Source organism: Giraffa tippelskirchi, chromosome 3 (genome assembly GCF_054371585.1).
Source record: "Giraffa tippelskirchi isolate mGirTip1 chromosome 3, T2T-mGirTip1v1.2.pri, whole genome shotgun sequence".
NCBI classification, from domain to species: domain Eukaryota; kingdom Metazoa; phylum Chordata; class Mammalia; order Artiodactyla; family Giraffidae; genus Giraffa; species Giraffa tippelskirchi.
In genome coordinates, this window is record NC_137277.1 from 103,026,837 (window position 1) to 103,047,126 (window position 20,290).

Below are 20,290 nucleotides of genomic sequence, written 5' to 3' on the forward strand. Positions count from 1 at the left end.
GTTAATTCCCCCGAGCGTGAGGAATGGAGGCCGCCAGGTGGGGAGGGGGCGGATAGCACTTACTTTGAGCAGCTTACAGCGGATCTGCGCGGAGACCATGTGGCTGTTGCGCAGGTTGCCCACTCGGAACATGAGCGTGAGTTTCCCGTCCCTCATAGAGATCACCGCGTGCTCGCTAAACATCAGGGTCTCCGCGCGCTTCTTGGGCTGGGACATCTTGATGAACATGCAGCCGATGAGGAAGGCGTCCACGATGGAGCCGAGAATGGACTGGAAGAGGAAGAGGATGATGCCCTCGGGACACTTGTCCGTGATGTAGCGGTAGCCATAGCCGATGGTGGCCTCTGTCTCGATGAAGAAGAGGAAGGCCGAAGGGAAGTTATACACATTGGCCACACAGGGCGTGTAGTTGCCGACGTGGGCTTTGTTCAGGTCGCCCCGAGTGTAGGCGATCACCCACCACATGGACGCCATGAAGAGCCAGGCCACTGTATAGGTGAGGATGAAGATGAAGAGGTTCCAGCGCCACTTGAGGTCCACCAGGGTGGTGAAAAGGTCCGAGAGGTAGCGGCTCGTCTCACTGCCCAGGTTGCCGTGTTGGACATTGCACCGGCCGTTCTTGTCCACGAACCGCTGTCGCTTCTTCTTGGGCACAAGCTGCTGCTGCGGGCCCTGGCCCGGCCCCTGGGGCTGCAAGCCCGAGCCGCTGGACGAGGTGGTCACTACCTGGTAATCGTCCCCAAATTTCCTTCGGAGTGCAGACATAATACGGAGGGGCGAGCCAGATTCAAACGCGAAGCGAAGGCGCAGGAGCCGAGCGCTGCAAACCAGCACCAATAAGGAGGTGGGGGCGGGAGAGAAAGGGGGGACCAAAGCCGGCGCGCCTGGGGTGGGGGGCGCACCCGGCGGTAGCTGCGGTCTCTGCCCCCCGCAGACGTCTCTCCTCCCCTGGGACAGAGGCTTTCTCTCCACGCTGTCTTAAAACCGAAAAAAGTGTTCTCCCACACTCAAGGCAGGAGGGCTGCGAGGACCACGAACCCAAGCGCGAATGCGCCTCCAAGCTTTTCCAGGCTTCTCCTCTCTGCCCCCACCACCGGCATCCCGGGGGCCACCTTCCGCTTTCTCACAGCCCCCCTGACTATCCTGCCGCACTCCCAAACTGACCGCTTTAAAATTAACGAGTTGACCAGCGAGTTCCACCCCACCGGCCAACTCGCCGGGCTGCCCAAGCGGCACTACCTGCTCCGACCAGACCCCCCCCCCCCCGCCGCTCCCAGCTAGCCCGCCCCCCCCCACCCCCCGGGACGGCGGCCGGCTCCCTCCGGCGCTCCTGCCTCCTATCTTTTGGCCCAAATCCCGCCCAAAGGCATGTCTGCCCGGGCACGGGTGCAGCAGCCCCTACCCACGTCCTCCCGGCTCAGAGTCCCCTCTCCGGACTCCAGAGACGCGTCCGCCTGCCGTCCGCCGGCCGCGGAGTTTCCGCGGGCGCCACCCGGACCCCGGCCGCCCCCGCGCCCGGCAGAGACGTGGCGGAGCGATACCGCCCCGCACTCACCCAAGGGAAGAGGGCAGGAGGCGGCGCCGCGGGCGGCAGTGGCCGCCGGGCCTCGCACTCTGCCCTCAAGGCTCTTCTAGCCTCCACTTTTCCCGGCGCACCACGATGGGCGCCAACGCCGGTCCCCCAAGCTCCGCGCCTTCCTGGGGGCACCGCGCCGCCCCCACCGGGAGGATCCTGGTGCACCGGGCACGGGAAGACTTGGGAGCGGGACTCGAGGGTTCCTGGGCACCGCCGCGCTCTCCTGGATGGCGACAAAGGTGCTGCTGGAGGGGGTCTGAGCTTCGGGATTCGGGTCAGACTCTCAGGTGAAATACCAGCGCCGCTCCAGCTTTTCCTCGGCTTTACGGTGCCTGCCTTTTTCCTCTTCCCTCCCTGGCCCCCCACTGCCGGTCCGCGTCTCCGCGGCCCCGGTGGGAAGGAGCGAGGCGCGAGCCGGGGGCGGCGGGAGAGTGGTGTGTTTGCGGGTGCTTGTGATCCGCTGCAGAGCCGCGCTAGCCCCGCCTGTCCTGCTTCCCCCGCTGTTTCACCAGCCTGAATTGCACCTCCGCGCCTCAGTTGAGCCTGCAGTGTCTGGCAGCTCAGGAAAAAGCTAGCCCCTCCAATGAGAAGCAACTCTAATTCTGCTCCCCAAAGCCAGCCAAGTCTTCTTCCTCGCCCCTCTGCATCAGGCAGAAACCCCCCAACAAGCAGGAAAGGCTTCTTTTTGAAAGGGGAGAAGTGTAATGTGCCTGTATAACTAGGGCTCTCCTTTACACGGATGCCTGGGTTAAAGGATGCACCGTAAAGAGAGACCGCAACTGGCTTCGTGATAAGCCTGTTCAGAACTCAGAGTTGTGAGTAGCAGAGGGGGCTCAAGATGGGAGCAGGAGAGATAGGAAACACTCCTAGGAGAGCTCACAGTCCTGCCTGAGAATGGCTCTATTAGAAAGGCTTAGAATGGCCGGAGTTAATGTGTGGCTGTAATTGAGGGAAGAAGGCTGGATTGTAACGGGCCAGGCCTGGCAGTTAACTTAATGGAAGGGCAAAGTGCAGAAATAGCTAATATAGTGCCCATGTGGAAACATCAGTTTGTTTACCACATTTCATGTGTGTTCTAAGATGCCATGGTCTCTTATGGCATATTCCATTCAGTTCAGATCCATAAAATTGAATTTATTGGAAAATCATCAAATCATGGGATTATGAAAGCAAGGGGCTGCTGTAAGACTCCCAGGCAAAGGAAAATGAATCTTTCTACTGATTTTCCTCCAATAGGTGCTTTCTTCTAATTCTGTCTCTCAACCTTAGTGCAGGTCAGCCAGAAGTAGAGGACTCTTGCCCTGTGGTTTGGTTAAAACCCCTACCCCAGGTTACAGACTTCTCCTGCAGGCTCTCTGATAAGAGGTCAGCGACTGTGAGTCTTTAGGATTACATAAGAAGGGAAAGTGATCCTGTGGGAAGTGGAAACTTCTCTGGGCCTGGATCGTAGACCTGATTTGAGTTTTAGCCCTGCTATTTACAAACTGTGTGACCCTGAGCAAGTTGCACACAACATCTTTGACCTTCAGCTTTCTATTCTGGAAAATTGGGAGTTTGAACATTTTCCCAAAGTTGATACCCAAAAAAGAGAATGAATGTGGTTTTATTAACTCTTCTAGCTGCAAAGGATGTCATAGACTGGGCTGTAAAGTTGCAACGAGGCCAAGAGATGAGAAATGAGTGTTTGGAGTTGGTCTCAAGCTGTGAACTAGCACATATTCTCCTCTCATCTCCGACTGCTCTCCTCCTAAGTCATGATGCCCTTGCCAGGCTGGCTTCTTTCAAATCCTGAAACCCACTGAGGCATAATCATCATCCTTGGACCTTTGTTTATCTGTGTTCTCTTTCTGGAATGTTCTTGCCATGGCACTCCATGTTGCTGATTTCTTCAGTCATTCACCTCAGTTTGAATGTGTCCTCCTTAAGGAGCTCTTTCACTAGCCTCTCGGCTACCCCCTATCACATCAACTTAGTTCATCTTCAGATACTTCTTTTTCCAGCTACTATTTTCTTCATTTGTTTCCTGTTTCTCTCTCATTCTGTCAGAGACCTGGAATGGAAAAGCACAGATCTTGTCCCTAACACCTAGAACACTATCTGTCATGTACTAGGTCCACAATAAATATTTGTTGGATCAATAGCATATACCAATATACATATATCACTAGAAACTCCACATGTACCGCGTTAATGCAAAATTAAAAGTTATCACTAAATCAGGTCACTTAAATAATTTAATATAAAAGAGCACGTAAATTAAAGCAATCCTTCCTGTGCTTGTTAATTTTCAAACTGATATTCAGTCAGTTGCCAAATCCTTATGATTGTCCCTCTGATCTCTCTTTTTAAAATGCTACTTTCTTCAAATCATCATTTCGTTTTAGACCCAAAGTCAAAGGATGTTCTTACCTTTAGTCTTTTACTCCTTCAGGCTGCCCTAGGTAATATACTAGGTCTGTCTCCTTAGAATCGTATCCATTTATCAGTGGCATGGAAACCAAAGAGTTATTTGATTATTTCATTTAATTATGTCATTTCCAAGCTTTTAAACATTCCCACTTTAAAACAAATGCTTCTCTATGAAAAACCTTTGCCATTTTCCAACAACCAATCTTTTTTTCCAAACTTTAAACTTTTATTTTGTGTTGGGGTATAGCCAATTAACAATGTTGTGGTAGTTTCAGGTGAACAATGAAGGTACTCAACCATACATATATATATATCTATTCCCCCCAAACCCCTCTTTCATCCAGGCTGGCATATAACATTGATCAGAGTCCCATGTGCTATACAATAGGTCCTTGTTGGTTATCTATTTTAAATATAGCAGTGTGTATATGACCTTCCCAAAGTCCCTAACCAACACCAAATTTGTAAACAAGTTTATATGTTAAGAAGCATAATCTAGTCTGGAGGCTAGAAGGGAGAAATCACTTGAGTCAATGTCACAGACTTAATAGGTAGAAACTTTGAGATTTGAACCTAAAGCAATGAATCTTTAGAACCTGGTTGCTCTGCTATCTTTTCCCAGGTGCCTAGAAAGGAATCTGGGATTCCTGCTCCATAGCCAGGGTCTCCCTCCACTCCACCACACAGCTCATACAGGTTGAGATCTAAGGTCCACCAGAATATAGCCTAACGTATCTTTCCAAAATTATCTCCTCCCTTCCCTTTAATGTGGTCTCTGATTCAGACAACTTTGGTTCTGCAATTTCCCAAACATTAACTGTATTTGTTCAATGTCTTGTCTTGTCACTTAAGTTTTCTTTTTCTATCCCTGCAAAGTCCAAATTACTATCTCTAGTGTATACATAAGGGAAGGGGGAAATTTCTTCAGTTTTTATTTCAAGTGCCGTCTCCCCCACCTTTACCTTATGCTCCCACTAGTCACAATCATCCCTTCTCTGAATTCTAATTCCCCTAGATTTGCAATATGGTTTTTACTTTCTGGCCTGTGCCTGGGTTCAGAATTTACCAAGATTTCCCTTGTAAAATGGTAAACACCCTGAGCATCCACCTCTTGATATTTAGATACCATCTAGCACTCCAGCTACCCAACCCTGCCTTGCAAAGGTAAATATTTAATACATTTTTAGAAAGAACGTAAACTACTGAGCCTACTTTACTGTGCCAGGAAACTTGCTTGGGACTTTACAGTTAGTATTCCTGTTTCAGAGCTAGCAAGATGATAGAGACGAGATCTCAAAGCATGAGAAACAGTACTGCCTGATAAGTTAAAGATTTTTCAGGATGCCATCATTGTCACACTTTACATGTGACTGAGCTTTTGACCTATTTGTGACATCCAGTCCCACTCCTTGAAAATGTTTAAAGATGAACCAAGCACATCTTCCCCTGTCAGGGCGGCTGCTTCCATGATGAGGTTCTGGAGAGCAGCCAGCCCCATGGTGCTGAGGTCAGGCAAGATGTGTAGGGAATGGATGACAGAAGGCCACCTAATCAGGTGCTGTCTGATGAACTGAAGTGAAACACTGTGGACAGAATAGGTCAAAGACAGGAGAGGCACACAGTTTCAGCCAAGGCCACAAAGCTGGAACAATCTGGAAAATAGAACTGGAGAATACACAACCTACCATTTAAAGATAGGGTGGTAGATTATCAACAAACCTACCATGCGGTTCTTGGCTGGAGGAGGGGAAGGCATCAAAGCTATATTTAACAACCAACTCAGTTCTAAACAAGCTACACATTTATTCTTCCCAGAAAGTGATTCTGGCAGTGTCTTATTTTCTGTGTCCAAAATTAGTAATAACACGAATAACTGTAGCTTTAAAAATGAAGGATATGATTCTGTGTTTTAATACTGAAAAAGCATGACTTTGCACTTGCACTCACCCTATTATATAACAGAACAGTGTGGAGAAAAGAGTATATTTAATGTAAAAGAAAAAACCCTCTGCCCCCGAGAAGTCCAAATTCTAAAAATGACTTAGTCTGCCAACTGTGAAAAAAGCAAGGCTTTGAACATTTCAGCATACCTGGAGTTCATCTCCTCGTCATTCACTTATTGTTACTGTGACTCCCACCATGGGACAGTCTGCATGGCCAGAAATATTAATTACTCCCAGGTGAAAATGGTATTATACTTAATACTCCTTTACTCCTAATCCTACCATCCTCCAAAGTCTGGTGAAGGGATGGGCAGGCCTGGGATCTGACGCTCTTATGCTTCAAAAGGTAACACATCCCATTACCACCATAAGTTCCGCTATATTTGGGAAGAGGTCACTCTTTGAAATTCCGTGTGCAATTTTGGGCAATAGAATGGTGTGGTTTTTTTCCCATTCCTCCTAAAAAAAGAAATACTGAAGTTATTTTCTCTCTTGCCAAAAAAAGAAGGAAAAAAAAATGAAAGGGAGAAATCAGTTTGAAATCTGATTGCACAGACTTGAGAACAGAGGCATTGCCATACCATAGCAGATGACTCATCCAGTCCTTCATCTGGGCTCCGAATCCTGGCCTCTGCCAGAGGATTCAGAGAAAGGCAAGATGCCATTGTCACTTGGAGACCATTTATTTAGTGAGACTTTTCCTTACATAAACCTGCTCTTTACTCCAGTCCTGTATGTGGGAATATTCTGGTTTATGAAAGAATAAAGACTTTTAAAAAGTCTTTCAAAACTTAAGGCCTGTTAGAAAAGAAATAATTATCAGACTCAAGGGTTTGTTAAGGATATGAAGGAAAAAATAATTTCCTATTGGAATTATGTCAGTTGAAGTTATATGTCTGAGAATTTCTCCCCTGAGAACACTGATAAAGTCCCAGATGTCAAAATATGTACAAAAATGCTGCTTAGTTCAATATAACACACACTTAATGTGCATAAACCATGTGCCCAGCACTATGCCAAGGGTTGTGCAGGTCAGAAATGATAGCAACATAATGTAAATAAAATATGTTAACAACAACAATAATAATACAATGTGGTAAGCATCTAAAGGAAAAAGATTGCTTTAGTTAACGTTCAGAAGAATGAGTCTCTTTAGGAAATGCTTCTGAAGGTGAGTTTTCCAAACCTATCAAACTGGAATCACTTACATTTTTAGACATTAAATTATCTCTATCCAAATGACTTTATTTTAGATATCTGAAGACAGAGTTTTAATGACTAGGTTTCTAAGAGGTAACATTTCTACATAATGGAATAAGAAATCACTTATACTCATAAAAAGTTAAACATTAAAATACTGGAAGAAAAAATACAAAGAGTAGCACTTTGGAAAAAGAGAGTACATTTTTCATGCTAATTTTTGTGCTAGTATACACAGAAAAGATTATAATTAGTTTCCACTATGGGAAAATAAAAATGCAACTTTTGCCATTTTCATTAAAATGTTAGAAGATTGACAGATTGTGTCAGTACAGTTTATCTGGCATGCAGATACAGAGACAAAGCTAGGAGGGCAAAAGTTTTCTTAGGGGTGACACTTAAAAGAGGAAGAGACAGGATGAAGCAGAAAGAGCCTTTAGGCTGTGATGTTGATCTGATGCTAATGAAAGGAAAGGTGAGAGGAAGTAGGATAGAGAGACCCTCAGACTGTGATGCAAACTGGCCAACCCCATGGGGAGCAAAAGTTGACCCCTGGAATAGTGTCCACACAAAGTCGGGCATAGATAGCCCTGTCCCATGGGCTCACTGAGCTGTCATTGGCTAGAGGATGCCCTCAGAAGAACGTGACTTTGGCTGAATGCTGCAGCAGACCAGGAAGATGCTGTCACCAGAAGCCAGACCATCCCTTGCACTCCTTCCAGCTGAAGGCATTCTCCAGGGCAGATCAAATGGCAAACCTCCATAGCTGCCAATCAGAAAAGCGGAATCTATCGGAGTCTTTTCAGAAGTTTTGTTACAAAATATCCAGAAATACTAGTATAATCTAAACAACTGTTTATGACTGTGTTCATAAATCTTCAGTTTTGTCCTGGTACAATGACATGAATCTCTTTCTCTCACTATCTCTCTCTCTCTTTTTTTTTTTTTTGGCAGGAGTGAAGGGCATAATAGCCTATGGCCATGTTGATCTTGTCTTCAGTTATAGTATTCTAGAGGGTAGGATTATATATATATATATATACACAAAACTTCTTTTAGCATCTTCCAAGACTGAGGCAGCTTGACAGAGGGAGAGACAAGAGTCATGAAACAGCTGGGCATAGGACAGGAGAAGAGAGTAAAAGAGAAATTATGAAAGAAAATACCCTAGATGATAAAGATATGGAGGATGGAAATCAAGCAACATTTTGTAGCAGGAAACCCAGATTAGAAAGGAAAGCGCTGCTGTATGTGCTCCGTCGTGTCTGACTCTTTGAGACCCTATGTACTGTAGCCCACCAGTCTCCTCTATTTATGGAATTTTTCAGGTAAGAGTGAGCTGCCATTTCCTTCTTCAGGGGATCTTCCCAACTCAGGAATTGAACCCGTGTCTCTCACATCTGTTGCATTGACAGGTGGATTCTTTACCACTGTGCCACCTGGGAAGCCCCAGAAAGGAAAGTGGAACAACATGTAGAATTTTCTGAAATCTAATTATCCTGTTATAGTTTCTATCAATAACTGTGCATTAGCATCGCCTTGTGACCTCACCCCAGGTCATTATATCAGATTCTCTCTGCATAAGGCCCAGGCATCAGTATTTTTCAAAAGCTCCCTTGGTGGTTCTGACAACACAGCTAGGACTGGGAAACATTTGTTGTAAGAACTGCTTGCCTACGGTGCAGGAGCTTCCCTGGGAAGTGTCACATGTAGAAGTATCATCACTCTTTCTTCCCCGTTCCTCAAAGGCCCCATCCTTTGATTAACTGGAGAAAGACAGTTGGGATTAGTAACCCCTTGTTCCATGAACTGTCACAAATCACGAGTCCAACACCTGTCGATCTGAATGCAAAGTAACAGGAAGATCTTTCCCTCCTTGCAAAAGCACCTGGGCAAAGCAGGATGCAGTGCAGGTTGCTTGCAGTTTCATCCAGTCCTACCACCCACACTCATAAATAATGAAACTGAATAGAAGGATCTGGGGCCACTAAATTCTTAAGCCCATTAATGTTTTAAGTTTTTTCATTAATAATGTTTCTACAGCTTTCCCTGAATGCAGATGTAAATTTAAAAATTCTGCCTTTATAATCTCTCTTCACCACTATTTATCATACTTTCCTGAATTAAAAAAACTGAAACTAGGAAAGGGAGGGAGAGAAGAAGGAAGAAAAGGAGGGAAGAAGAAAGAGCACAAAAATTAAAACTCTCACGAAGATCACTGATCAACCTGTGGTAGAGCACATAACCCGTGAAACTAGGTGGCCATGTCGGCTGACAGCCAAGCTGAGATTAGCAGATCTCAGCTACTACATGCTTTGTATTACATGATTAATTGGAGAGGAGTGGGTAAAGAACAATTACAGAAATAAAGACAATAACAACTAGAAACCAGGATGTCCTTTTTATACACACTTACTTCTAAAATTGCTCCCAGTTTTTTACTCAGAGAAAACTCTCAATATTTTTTTTTTATTTAGCTTTGCTTTCATTTAGTAAAATGACATCGTAAACTCACCCATGTTAGTGATGATCCATATCTAGTTTATTCATAAAGAGCTTCTACCTATTTATTATGACACCATAGATTATACTGTGGCTATGGAAGCATCTTGGCATTGAAGTAATAATTAAATGTAATGATTCTCCAAAGCTACTCTTTTTTCCCCCCTCTCTCATCTCTATCTACTAATTAAAAAATCTCTCCTCCAAACAGAGCTTAGGTGATTGACACTTTTTTTTTTTAATTAGTGAATTTCTCTAGAGAGAGCACGGATAGGTGTTAGCAATCTATTATGCAGGTAAGATAAAGAAGATGCCTGCTGTTCAATAGTTACCTTTCTACATTGTTTTAGTTTTGCATCAAGATGAACAACAAAGAAAGAAATTAAACATGCTGTGAAATGATCAAATAATGGATGTATGACGAAATAATGGACCAAATAATTGCATGTATATAGAAATAAAATTCTTTCAGCAAGTAGTTTTTAAGCAAAATCAAAGAACAAGGATGCAACAGTTAGAGAAGGGGAGAAAGAGAGGATGGAACAGGGAGATCACAGCCCAGTTCTAGCCATCAGTAAAGTGCATATCTTTTTTTGCATTATATGAGGCTAAAGTTGCTGCTGATGAAATGTCCTCACATATTCTGTCAATGTCAGAATGCAAACATCACTAAATAAACCCTTGTGTCAAAATGTCACATAGTGATTATTTATGCTTCTTGACAATACCAATGAATGACAAGGCTGCCTGTATGGCTGCAAAAGGTTGCATACCAATTGTTAGAGGTAACACAGATGAAGGACAATGTAGTCAGCAGAATTCATTTAAACTGTGCCATTAAATTAGGTATGTTACCAGCAGCCAACACAGTACACACAACTGTGATTCTCCTGATTGAAAAAATATTGACTAAACAACTTAATGCAAAACGTTTAATGATTAAAATGCCTTTCTGAATCCCTGCTATCAAGTGGATAGTCCTACTGAAGGAGAAGTGTCATTTATTTTTCTCCTTTATTTGCACATTGTTTCAGATGTTCTTTCTTCTGGTATTGAATTTGAAGTCCATGTATTTAGAGGAGATTGCTATCACTAATGAAGTTTGGATAACACAAAATAAACCCAAATGACACAGTGATAAAATCTTTGCAATATATACGCAAAGGGACTAAGATATCCAGCCCCTTTGTTCCTGAATCCTTGTCTCCTTTCACAGCTAAGTGAGATAAAAGGTAGGTCAATGGGATAAAACTAAGTATTGTGAAAATATTTTATCAAATCAATCAGTAAAATCTGTAAGGTGATTATAAATCTGTCACCATTCATTAGATGTTCAAAACACAATTTGATGTTAACTGAATCGCTTGGCTTTTGGGTGTCTTCACTGTGACCTCTGATACTGCCCCCAGTTGTTGGAATATGAATCCTTGCTTTGAAATTTCTGGCTTTGTTACTGATCTCTCTGTTTCTGGCTTTTCTTACTGTTAAAATGAGATAAAAGTAACTTTTACCTTGTTGAGGTGGTATGATGTGAGAATTAACTGACAATCTACATAAATCATAGTGTCTAATATTTGGCACAAAATATTTTCACATTCACTGAAAAGCAAATAAAAATTATCTTTAAATGAATAAAATATCCACAGGGAGAACTTCTCACCTGCTATTAGCCTACAGATGATTTTATGGCCACAGAAATATAATGAAATTAAAGCAACAACTAAAGTCAAAAGATTTGAGTATATTCATCTTCTTTAGTAACATTGTAAGTCACAAGTTACAAACTCTGTTTTCTCAAGTCAACAGCAATGAATGTGCCTGTTTTCTTTCCCTGTTGTTGTTGTTTTGTCACTAATTCGGGTACGACTCTTTTGTGACCCCATGGACTGTAGCCCTCCAGGCTTCTCTGTCCACAGAATTTCCCAGGCAAGGATACTGGAGTGGGTTGCCACTTCCTTCTCCAGGGGATCTTCCCAACCTAGGAATTGAACCTCAGCCTCCTGCATTGGCAGGTAGATTCTTTACTGCTGAGCCACCTGGAAAGCCCTTTCATTCCCTCCACTCTCCCATTTCCCTGTTTCTTGGTTAATGCTGGCTGTATCTGAAGTTTCACCACCTGGGTCTACTATTTGTGGTCTAATGGGCACTTGCATTTACTCATTCAGGATACCTTTGCTTATTGATGGAAGAAGTCCACAGGTCACCTCATTCCACCCCCACACTCCTACCCAAATCCTTGCATCAGTATAAGAAAAGAATGGGCTTCTTAGCAGTCCAACAAAAAGACAGCCCTCATCCATTCTCCACAACAACAAAACTCCTGCTAGAAGCAAAACAGAATAAAACTTTCCTTAACTTTCTCCTGTAATGAAACAGTGAAAGAAGTATTCACCAGAACACTTTTTGTGATGTGGAAGTGTTTGAGCAGAGTCTGAGACATGTGAAAGTGGATGGAACTATTTCAAAGTCAGACCTCAAGAGGTGCTTGTTAGTCTTGAGAGGGAGGAAGAAGGTCAAAAGGAAGAGAGGAAGAATTGAGAGTAGTCTCAGCGCTGATGGGAGACCTCCCAACGACAGTCTTTGAAATTCACAAAGTTCATTGGTCTGATGATTGTTTTTGAACCCAATGAAGTGCTTGGGACACACATTCCTCTTGATATAACATAAAGGAAAGCCAAGATGATCCTTGCACCTGCAAGATCTGAAAGATAAAAAGATGCAGGAAGAAATAAGCCCTGAAAACAGAGACATCTCTCTTGGGAGGGCTTTGGATTGGATAAGGCCATAAGGGTCAAATCAAGTTGGAATAGTTCTGTGAAGAGTAAGGAGCCTCCAACACGACCCTTGGTTTACAATACTGATTTTGTTTTTTGGATTTATTTTAAAACATTTTCCTTATTAAGTCAAAGAGACCAATGGCTGCACCAGATCAGCTTTATCAGCATTAACCTTTCATTGTGTTCCGTGTGGGTTGCAAAGTGACACAAGTGAGAAAAGGGCATTTTGAAATTAAGAGATAACGGTGGGCTAAGTTATTAAAATAACTGTGCAAATAACAATCTGGAAATGCTATCAGAGTATTTCAGATAATGACTTTAGAAAGTAAACCCACCTAACATAATAGTGCACATTTAAATTGGTGCTATTTAAAGGCAAAATAGCTGTACTATAAAAAGTGACACTGATACTTCAATTCTACATGCCTTTCAAACAGTATGAAAAGCTATAACTTTAGGGTTTACCTCAAATAAAAGCAAAATCTTGTAGCAGCATATATACTTATATATATATACCCATATGTGTATATACATATATACGTAAATACATATGTGTATATATATAATTTTCTAAGAAACATCTTAATACACACATTTCTAAAGCAAGAGAATTTTATTTTCAAAAGTCAGAACACCTATGAGTAATAAATTCATTTCGTGAAACTGTCACAATGAGTATGTGGAAAGAAGAAATATTTATATTATTTTTCAGAATTTGATAGCATTCATCATGTGTTTGCCATTAAGTTTTAATTGGCTCCAGTAAACCAGGGTTATTTTGAAGAGTTTCCAGGGCTAAATAACTCATGACCCTATGTACCATCTAGAATTGTAATTGAAGGTAAGGAAGAATAATATTCTTAGGACTCCTTCTTAAAAGAGAACTTACAAGGAAGGAAAAATAAAACAGATAAAAGCAGAGCTATTCCTGTTGAGGCTGGGTCGTGGTAGAGAATCTCCTCAAGACAAATAGAAACTATAGCACTCAGAAGGGCATATCCTCCATGTCCCTGCAATTTAGTTGATACAATGGAATGGAGATAGGGTGAGGGAGAGATGCCAAATTTATTCCAAACTGGGTCCACTTCCGGGATAATCTGACATTTGAGGAAGGAGGAGGCCGAACTGATGAAAGTGAATTCCTTGAAGGACTTAAAAGTCTCATGAAAGGAAGTCCATTCCTTCTGAGAGAAGAAGGAGTGAGGTTGAGAAGCTAGTAACAAAGCCTTAGTCATAGAGGGATGAGCAATTCTGCCATAGGTTACCTAGCATACAAAATGTCCTCATCCAGGAACTAATGGTCTAATATAATGTATGAGTTTCACAGATGTGCAGGTGTGGGAAAGGGTTGATGGGAGCCTAAATTCAAAAAGAATAAGCTGTTTCATTAAGAATTCTGTGAGGAAAAAAATGTTGAGTATAAACAGCACACTTTGGTACCCTTGTGGAATGGTATTAACACTGCAGGAGAGAGCTATTTTGAAAAAGCTTGGTTTCTGAGCATTGGGATATCCAAAAGTTGCCTAGCTTACCTGCTATGAGATGGAGTAATCTTAATCCTAGCTTCAGAACAGGGGCTGTCACAGAGGGAGAGTAAAATCCCCAGAAGAGGCAGCTCCATGTGTGATTCCTCAAGGGCAGAACAGAGTGTCAGAAGTGACAGAGCTGACAGTACACACAGGTTCCTCCCCTGAGTGGAAACTTCCATTCCCTGAGAGGCAGCAGAGCAGGAAAAAATAGGAAAAGAAAAATAAGCCTGTGTTACTTGACCAGACCTAGACTTATACCTCAATAATAGTGAATGACCACCAAAAGATTCCCCACAAAAATATGGTGGATGGTGGAAGTTGCATTAATTGAAAAAGAAAGTGCTAGGATCAAGTGGCAACAACAGAAAAAAGGTTAACTATAGAGAAGGAGGGGCTTCCCTGGTGGCTCTGTGGCAAAGAATTCACCTGCAATGCAGGAGAACATGGGTTTGGTCCCTGGGTCAGGAAGATCCTCTGGAGAAGGAAATAGCAACTCATTCCAGTATTCCTGCCTAGAGAATCCCAGGAACAAAGGAGTCTGGTGAGCTACAGTCCATGGGGTCTCAAAGAGAGTTAGCAACTAGACAGCAGCAACAACGGAGAAGGAGACTGCATAACCTTTACTCTTTCAAGTATTAAGAAAGTAACTGGTCAAACTATTTCTGTACTTACTTATACACTCTGTCTTTGCACCTCCTAGAATATTCCAACCATACTTCTCTGTGCTGAGTAGAGCTCGGTGGCCCTCTGGAGCTCACATGTCATAGGTACTTTTCAGTCTGTTCACCTTACATGAAATTAGATGTGTGGATTTCCCTTCTCTTTTCTTTAATGTGAAAAGCTGATGCTACGTTACAAGACAGATAAGACAGAAAGTTACTGTGGAATCACTGAGGCTAGCATTGCTAAGAAAGGTAATCCATCTTGGAATCACTGGAAATTGCTTTCCTTATGCACAGAGGAGGCCATAGCCTTAGGATGGGAAAGACTGTGTCCCCATGTGGTTGAGAGATAATGCAATAGAAGCCATGTGTTCTGTGTCCATGAGATGGTAGGAAGCTGGCTTCTACCCTGATCCAATGCTCATGGGATCAGATTTTCCCTTCTGAGAGGTTGCCTTATATATGATGAGAAAATTGTATTCACCAGAACTGGAACCTTGGCTAGAGAAAACAGTCTCCTAGTTGTGTTCCAAAGGCAACCATCAGGGGCTGGTTCAGACAGTGCCTCAACTTGAGCCACCCTAGTGCCCCTCAGCAGCTATAATGTGCCCTGCTACTAGCATCCACCTTAGTCCAAGCCTCACTGTCTCAAGTTCATGAAGTGACAGAGAATTAAAAGGACTCGAACCTCTAGGCATCTGCCTTATTGCTTGAACATTTTCTCTTTTAAAGGTTTTTTGAGGGTTCTAGTTGAGAACCCTCAGAATTTCTCTGGTGCCCTCTGATTGCAGATGGACAGTGCTGACTGCCTAGAGTTCCGTCTTTAGCTGCCTGTCTTGGGAGTGCATCTCTTTTCTCTTTTGCTTTCCAAGCAGGAACACCCTTGGGGGCTTTTCCAAAATGGTCCTCAGCCAGTTCCACTCCCCACAGATACTTTACAGCTTGTTCAAATGGATACGCCTCTTATGTCACTGCTTCAGACGTTCTATCAAAGCAAAGCTTTGTTCCACTTTCCTGGTGTAACTCAGGTTTTTGTTTCAGAGTCCCCCAAGCTCCAGGGAATCTATGTCAAGCTTTCCAAAATATTTTCTTGAAAATCCTTCCATCTGGCATTATCTTTCACTTTTTCCCTCTTGGGAGATTGTGAAGAGGACACACAATAATCTGTCAACTCTTTAAAAAGCTGTCTCACTACAGCCTTTTAAGCAGCAGGTGACATAATTTTGACTGAACCAATTTTATGATCTCTGAGCATGTCTCAAAGATGTCTGTCACTTTATTTCAGAAATGTAGGGACTTCATAACTACTGCATTGTTCATGACTTTCCAGACCCCTGGTGAATGAAGCACAGCTGTAACTCAATAACATTACCCATGGATCACATGCGCCAGTGATCACATTATACATTGATAGCATTATGCATCAACAGAAATAAGAACATTGGAAAATAAATGATACTCTAAAGATAATTGGTAAATCTCATACTAAAATATGTTATATAGCTATAATAAACAGGCTAAAGAGATACTAACTAAACAGATTATATACCCAGAACCCACATAAAAACCTAAAAGAATTCCAAACTAGTGACGCATAGTGGGTTCATAATAAATGTCGTTGTTGTTATTGTTAAGGAATGTCTTTTATTAAAGTCTTTATTGAATTTGTTACAATATTGACTTCTGTTGTTTATGTTCTTATATTTTTGGCTACAAGTCAATGTAGGATCCTAACTCCATGATGAGGGATTGAACCCACACCTCTTGCATTGGAAGACAAAGTCCCAACCACTAGACCACCAAGAACGTCCCAGGAATGTCTTAACCAGGGATCCCTGAAAAGCAGATTCTGAGGCAAAGATTCATGAGATACCCCTGTATCAGGGAATATAATCCTAGATAGTGAAGTGAAGAAAAGGATAATGAGTTTAGAAAGAGGGGAAAGGCAATAGAAGATGCAAGGATTGAGTGGACTGACTGCTCCATCTCAAAAGACCATTTTCTAAGAGGCATTATGGACAACAGCTTCTCATAAGGCAAAAAAAAAGTGATCTCTAGTTGTTCCCCCACGTGTTATTGGTTAGTCAAGGATGTGCCTCCAAAAGATTAATTATTCCAGTTCCTGCAACACTCATGTATACCCCACACACACATACATCCCCTGCTTGTATATATTTTTACATCAGATACAAATACCTCTACATCACTACTCTTCAATAAGAAGGCCTTAGAACAGGAGGTCTGTGTTGTGAAGTTGGTCATGGTCTACCCCCAGTTAGTTCTGGCTATAGTTATTGGGGTTGGAGCAGGTAAAACAGTGAGATGGAAGGGCTGAGGGAGAACCATTTTGAAGTAGTGTGTATCTGAAACCAAAAAAAATAAATTAACTATTGTGTGGAAGTCAGGTATCAACTTGAACCTGTGTACCAATGCTTACCCCAAAATAAATGCCAATAGGCAGAAGGAAATAGAAAATGAAACCATTAGCTAAAAGGTGATATTGATGCATATTCATCTCTAAAAAGCTTATAAAAACACTGGAGATGGAGGAGACTACAAAGCAAAAGAAAATGATAAGGGAAATCCAAATTCTGTGCCGTGCTGAGGGATGCATTGAAGCATTTCTTGAAGCTGTTTCCTTCTGTGTAGTCCAGAACCCTGCCCTCTCCTTGTTATCCTTCAGTGTCGTTGAATTGCATTCCTTTGGTCTCCTTAAGGACTCTCACCCAAGTTTGTACGGGACACGTGAGGTTTGCCAGATCCTTGTCTTGTTGTTTGTCCTCACTCCATGCCCTCTGAAAGTTCTTGTTGACACTCTCAAATGCAATTATCTGTAGGTTGATGGTTTTGAAATCTATTTTGTCAACCCTGATCTCTTTCGAGTTCCATATCAATATTTCTCCCATGTTGCTGCTATACACCTGTATCAAATTTTGTGGGCTCAAATCTGAAATCAGTACTTCTTTCCCAGGACACATCAGTACTCCGTCTTCTGTCTTGAGGCACTATTGAAATTGTTATCCTTGTCATGCCCTGAGATGGAAACCTTGGAGTCATCATTGACTCCTTTCTTCCCCATATTCAACACATCAGCCTCTCTTGTCAACTCTTTTTCAGAATGTTTCTCAAATCTAGCTTGTCTTGTCTAATTCCACTGCAACTGCCTTAATTCAGGAACTCGGGATCACTCATCTGAAATATTGCAATAGCTTCCCATCTGTTCTTTCTCTCACCAGGCTCTCTTACTATAGTCCCTCCATCAAATTCCTGCCAAGTGATCTTCCTGAAAGCATTTTTAATTGATCGTGTCCCTATCCTGTTTTAAAACCTCCCTTGTTCCCACTTCTCACAGAAGGATTATTTTTTTAAACAATATTTTTTAACCTCAAGTTTGCCTGGAAGACAAATATATAACCCTCAACTCCTGATACTCCACTGTTCAAGCATCTATTAAACATCTCAATCCTAGTTTTGAAGTATGTTTCAACCATTTATGTTTCTGGAAATTCTAAATTGAGCCTTCCATCATAATAAGAACTCTATATTATTCATATTTGTATGCCCCAGAGTATAATCTATTGGCTAGAACAGAGTAGGATCTCAAGAATGGTTATCATTGAATGAATATTTAGAGACAGGAATTGCTAAAGTAGGATGTATCAAAATATGTTTCAGAAGTATGCTAAAATACTGTCATATATAAATATGGTTCTGTAGATAAACTAATTTGGGGCATATTAGAAAAACAAATGAAAAAATTTTAACTGGACTACTCAGAATCTTGTTTTAATGCACATCATGAATCTTAAAAAAGCAATGTAGTATAAAAATATTCACTGAACATTTTGTTACCAAACCAATATTTGAAATGAGTTACAGTTTAAGGAAATTATTTTGAAAATGTTTTTATGAGCAGGTTCACTAATTCACTATAAGACAATAATAAAGACAGTTTCCTCTCGTATATATCTCTATTCACCAGAAGAATATATAATATGACCCAAAGGTTATATAGTTTTCTTATAATTAAATTTAAATTATTCTTCAAGGCAGATGAAAGGAACACAGGGCAAGGTTAATTTTTCAATGCCATTCCAAGCAAATATTGTGGATGATTTCATATTCCTGACAACAATAACAATAATAAATAAAAGATCATGTATTTTTTTCTGGATTGTATTCATATCCTTCACTAAATTATTGGCTCAAGACCTTGAGAATTCAGGGAAAAGCTGACAATGGAAAATAAGCACATTGATCATAATTGCTTAAGTACCAAAACAAACAATCCAAGGAAATAATAAAAAACACTTTTTGACTAGGGTATTTCAGAAGAAACACAAATTATTCTCATATTTTACTAGGTAGAAAATGATTTGCCAAGTTATTAAAAGAGCCAAGTTCTGACTACATCAACCTGTATTGGGACTCAGAAATCTGTCCTTTAACAAGTTTTTCTTGTAATTCTTATGCAAAAATTCCAGAACTAACAGATATCACTTGTACATACCCTGCCTTCACTTATAACAATCTACTGAAAGACTACACAAAATAAAGTGAATGAATAGGGTGTGATGGCTAATTTTATGTGTCAACCTGGCTTGGCCATGGTGCCCAGATAGATGGTCCAACATTATTCTAATGTTTCTGTGAAGATTAGAAAACAAGAACTTCTGTGAAGTTTTTGATGAAATTAAAACTTATATCAGTGGACTTAGAATAAAGCTGATTGCCTGCTATAATGTGGATAACATTATCCAATCAATTGATGACTTGCCTAGATCAAAAGGCTGACTTCCCCACTCCCAACTGAGAAAGAAGAAATTCTCCAGCACACTGCCTTCAGATTTCATCTGCAGCAGCACCTCTTCCTGCTTCAGCAGAAGACTGCCTTTGGATTTGAACTGCAAGTCTCCTCAGTCTCTCACCTGCTTACTTACTTACTTTGAATTCACTTAGTCTTGTCCAACTCTTTGCGACCCCATGGGATGTAGCTTACTACTCTCCTCCGCCTATGGGATTTCTCAGGCAAGAGTACTGGAGTGGGTTTCCATTTCCTTCTCCAGAGGATCTTCCTGACTCAGGGTTTGAACTCGAGTCTCCTGCATTGTAGGCAGAAGCTTTACCATCTGAGCCACCAGGAAAGGTTCTCACCTGCTAGCCTATCCCATCAAATTTTGGACTTAAGTCTTCCAAAATCACAAGAGATTACTCTGACAGATAGACCGACAGATCAATCTATCCTATTGGTTTTGTTTCTCATGAGAACTCTAACTAATATACAGGGAAAACAATGTCAGCAGTTGCCCAATTACTCAACTTCTAACGTTTCTCCAGCTGGGTTTGGGAATTCGTATTGATTGATTTGCAGGACTCTATAATCTGCTGAGAATGCCCATTTCATTTATTCCTCTACTCTCCTCTCCACCCTGCATGTCTGGCTAAACCAACCAGACTCTGTCCCTTGAACATCAGAAATAAAACTGAGATAGTAAAATCAATCTGCCTTGGTACTTGAAATATTGAAGCCAGAACTGAGAACCATTGATATCAGTCCTTATGTGCAATGTCAAGGCCAATGGTTTTGTTTATTTTTATTTCTAGGAGTCATGGAAACCACTCAAAGTTTTTGAATAAAAAGATGTCCTTATCGGGCTTAAGGATTTTTTTATATGCTCATGCTGACAGCTGG

At 41.8% G+C, this 20,290-nt stretch overlaps 2 protein-coding genes across 3 annotated transcripts in view; one reads left to right on the forward strand and one right to left on the reverse strand.

Annotated features, from left to right (window-relative positions):
* The window catches only part of KCNJ3 (potassium inwardly rectifying channel subfamily J member 3), a 184,716-nt gene extending 183,898 nt beyond the window's left edge, over window positions 1-818 (reverse strand). For both annotated transcript variants that reach the window (XM_081576115.1, XM_081576114.1), the window contains exon 1: window positions 64-818. In XM_081576115.1, the coding sequence (XP_081432241.1) occupies window positions 64-765 (702 nt within the window). In that variant the 5' untranslated portion in view covers window positions 766-818. The remainder of the gene's footprint in view (window positions 1-63) is intronic.
* A 747-nt stretch (window positions 819-1,565) lies between these two features.
* LOC145540971 (uncharacterized) overlaps window positions 1,566-20,290 on the forward strand; it is a 59,063-nt gene continuing 40,338 nt past the window's right edge. Inside the window, exon 1 of the mRNA XM_081576133.1 lies at window positions 1,566-1,863. Coding sequence (XP_081432259.1) covers window positions 1,661-1,863 — 203 coding nt within the window. The 5' untranslated portion in view covers window positions 1,566-1,660. The remainder of the gene's footprint in view (window positions 1,864-20,290) is intronic.